Here is a 2202-nt window from a genome sequence, read left to right as displayed (position 1 = left end):
GCGGCCCTATATGTGCTTGTTATCTTCAAAATGTGGTGCAAGTGGCCAATATGACCAAGGCCAAAGGTAAATGTAAACCCAGCCAGTGAAATCTCATTCAAGCTTTAACATGATGATATAATTGGGAAAGCCTATTTTTATTTTAATTGATAGCTTTCATGAAAACAACAGCTGGTGATACTGATATAAAGATTCCTGTTTAGGGACTTTGTATTATGGGGTACAATCTCCTTCCTGTAAATCCCCCTGTCACATGTTCTCCCAAAGGAAACTTTAAGCTGCTGTGTTGATGCCCATTGCCCAGGCATATTCCCCTCCTGTCACCATTTAAAAAAGGCCTGTGAAAAAAAACAGTTGCAGCCACCAACAATTAGGAAATATGCCCAGTGAAAAAAAAACACGCATCCTGCTACCACTGTAGTGTATGTGGATAGACTGTAAAAAAAACTGTAGCACATCAGCAGGATTAAAATGTAATAGAAAATGAAAAAAGGGGAAATCCAATCCTCCCCAACCCCCACAATTCTCTACGATACACATCATGACAATCAGACAATCTACTTGAACAGACCAGCCAGTGCCCACAGCTAAAGCACGTTGTCAATATGGCTGCTATGATCTCACCCTTTTATAGTTAGGGGACTGGCTTATCCAAAAGCACCCTTATTAGCCCTTCTAAGTCAGCTGACCTAAGCATTTTATGGTTACAAAGAATTCAGTCCCACATTAATTCACTGCTACCTAGAACACACAGAGTTCACCTGGAACCCATGGTGGAGATGAACCTGGACCTCATCCTAGTAATGTGTAGTTAGTATATAAACGCATAAATAATTTTATCATTGTGTGTTAAAGTTTCAAAGGGGACTATTTTAAAAAGATAGAACTACCATTGTATGTCTGATTAGGTTTAGAAGAACCTGCGTATTAAGATTGCTTCCTTCTCTTCAGGTGGCCTCTGTATCTGTCCATGTCAGTGGATTCAACCCTTCCCACCATCTCCAGTCCCTGTTCCAGCATTGGTCCCAGCCCAGCGGGAAAACACGGCTGAAAGTGGCCTATGACTTTAACCGCAGCCTCCTCGTGTAATGATCTCTTGGACTTTCAATTTGGTAATATTGGGTGGCCGAGTTGAGGATTTTTATGTCACAGAAAAGTATATTTTCTACAATAAATGCTAGTGATTGAATGAGTGATAGTTTTTTTTTCTCTGATGTATGGAAATCCACATCATAAGAGCGCCATGATATGAAGTTACCATGGTAAGTAAACATTTCTTAGATTGTCTTCATTTGTGAATGTATCTAAGGAAATAACTGTCTCAGGCAGTCTGCATTGCCCCCAAACAGCCAATACTTTTTTCCTTCTATGCCACAAAGAGAGACGTGCTGATTGGTTGCTGGAGATGTAAAAAGTCAAGGTACCCATAGAAATAGGATGGCTGTCTCTAAATCCACCAGGATCAGGAGACAATCTAACGTCGGTGGGCACCAGCAGACACTCTGAACAAGGTTTGTCAGAGGGGAAGTGAAACCCCTTCTCTAATCGCTCTTGTTTTTCCCCAAATAACCCATGCCAGATGGGTGCCTCCTATGCCCCTGTCCTTAGGCTGAATACAAATAGTTGAACTATTCAATTGTATGCAGTATTCCTGAGGGCAATCGGATCATGTCTGCATAATTGAACATTCTGTAATGTATATGGCTGCCTTTCAACTGAGAAATATGATATGCAGGACCAAAACAAGGTCTTCTAATGCAGAGGAAGAGGACAAGCTTTTCTGATATGGAGGGGCAAGAAAAGGGTGTTTTATGGCATGAAGGGACAGATCAAGGCAAGGTCTCTGAAACAGAAGAACAGAATAAGGCCTTTTGAGACCTAGTGAGACAAGCAAAAAAAGGCTAATTGACAAAGCTTTACCCAAGAATAAGGAACCTATGCCATGTGACTGTATTTTTACATCTCTTTTAAAATAACTCACCTTTTTTTTAAATAAGGATCCTTATCCTGGTGTTTTAGCTTTGGGAATTGGGCTTAATTTAGAAAGTTTAATAAATGTAGACCATGGCATTATTATAGACCTTGAAAACCACAGAAACATTGAACTTTTGAGGTACCACATACGCATAAGATATAGCTTTTAAAATACAGTTTTATTTACAAACAGGTCATCAACATTCCATCTTTAAACAAATAGTAACC

At 39.9% G+C, this 2202-nt stretch overlaps 1 protein-coding gene across 1 annotated transcript in view; it reads left to right on the top strand.

Annotated features, from left to right (window-relative positions):
* Nucleotides 1-1189, top strand: part of LOC108791951 — an 18713-nt gene extending 17524 nt beyond the window's left edge. The window contains exon 6 of the mRNA XM_018562590.1: nucleotides 952-1189. Coding sequence (XP_018418092.1) covers nucleotides 952-1089 — 138 coding nt within the window. The 3' untranslated portion in view covers nucleotides 1090-1189. The remainder of the gene's footprint in view (nucleotides 1-951) is intronic.
* Nucleotides 1190-2202: the final 1013 nt, after the last annotated feature.

The sequence above is a fragment of the Nanorana parkeri genome, unplaced genomic scaffold, assembly GCF_000935625.1.
Source record: "Nanorana parkeri isolate BGI_ZX_2015 unplaced genomic scaffold, ASM93562v1 scaffold586, whole genome shotgun sequence".
In the NCBI taxonomy this organism is placed as follows: Eukaryota; Metazoa; Chordata; class Amphibia; order Anura; family Dicroglossidae; genus Nanorana; species Nanorana parkeri.
The sequence above is the reverse complement of the archived record's forward strand: the minus strand, read 5'-3'. Positions and strand labels throughout refer to the sequence as shown.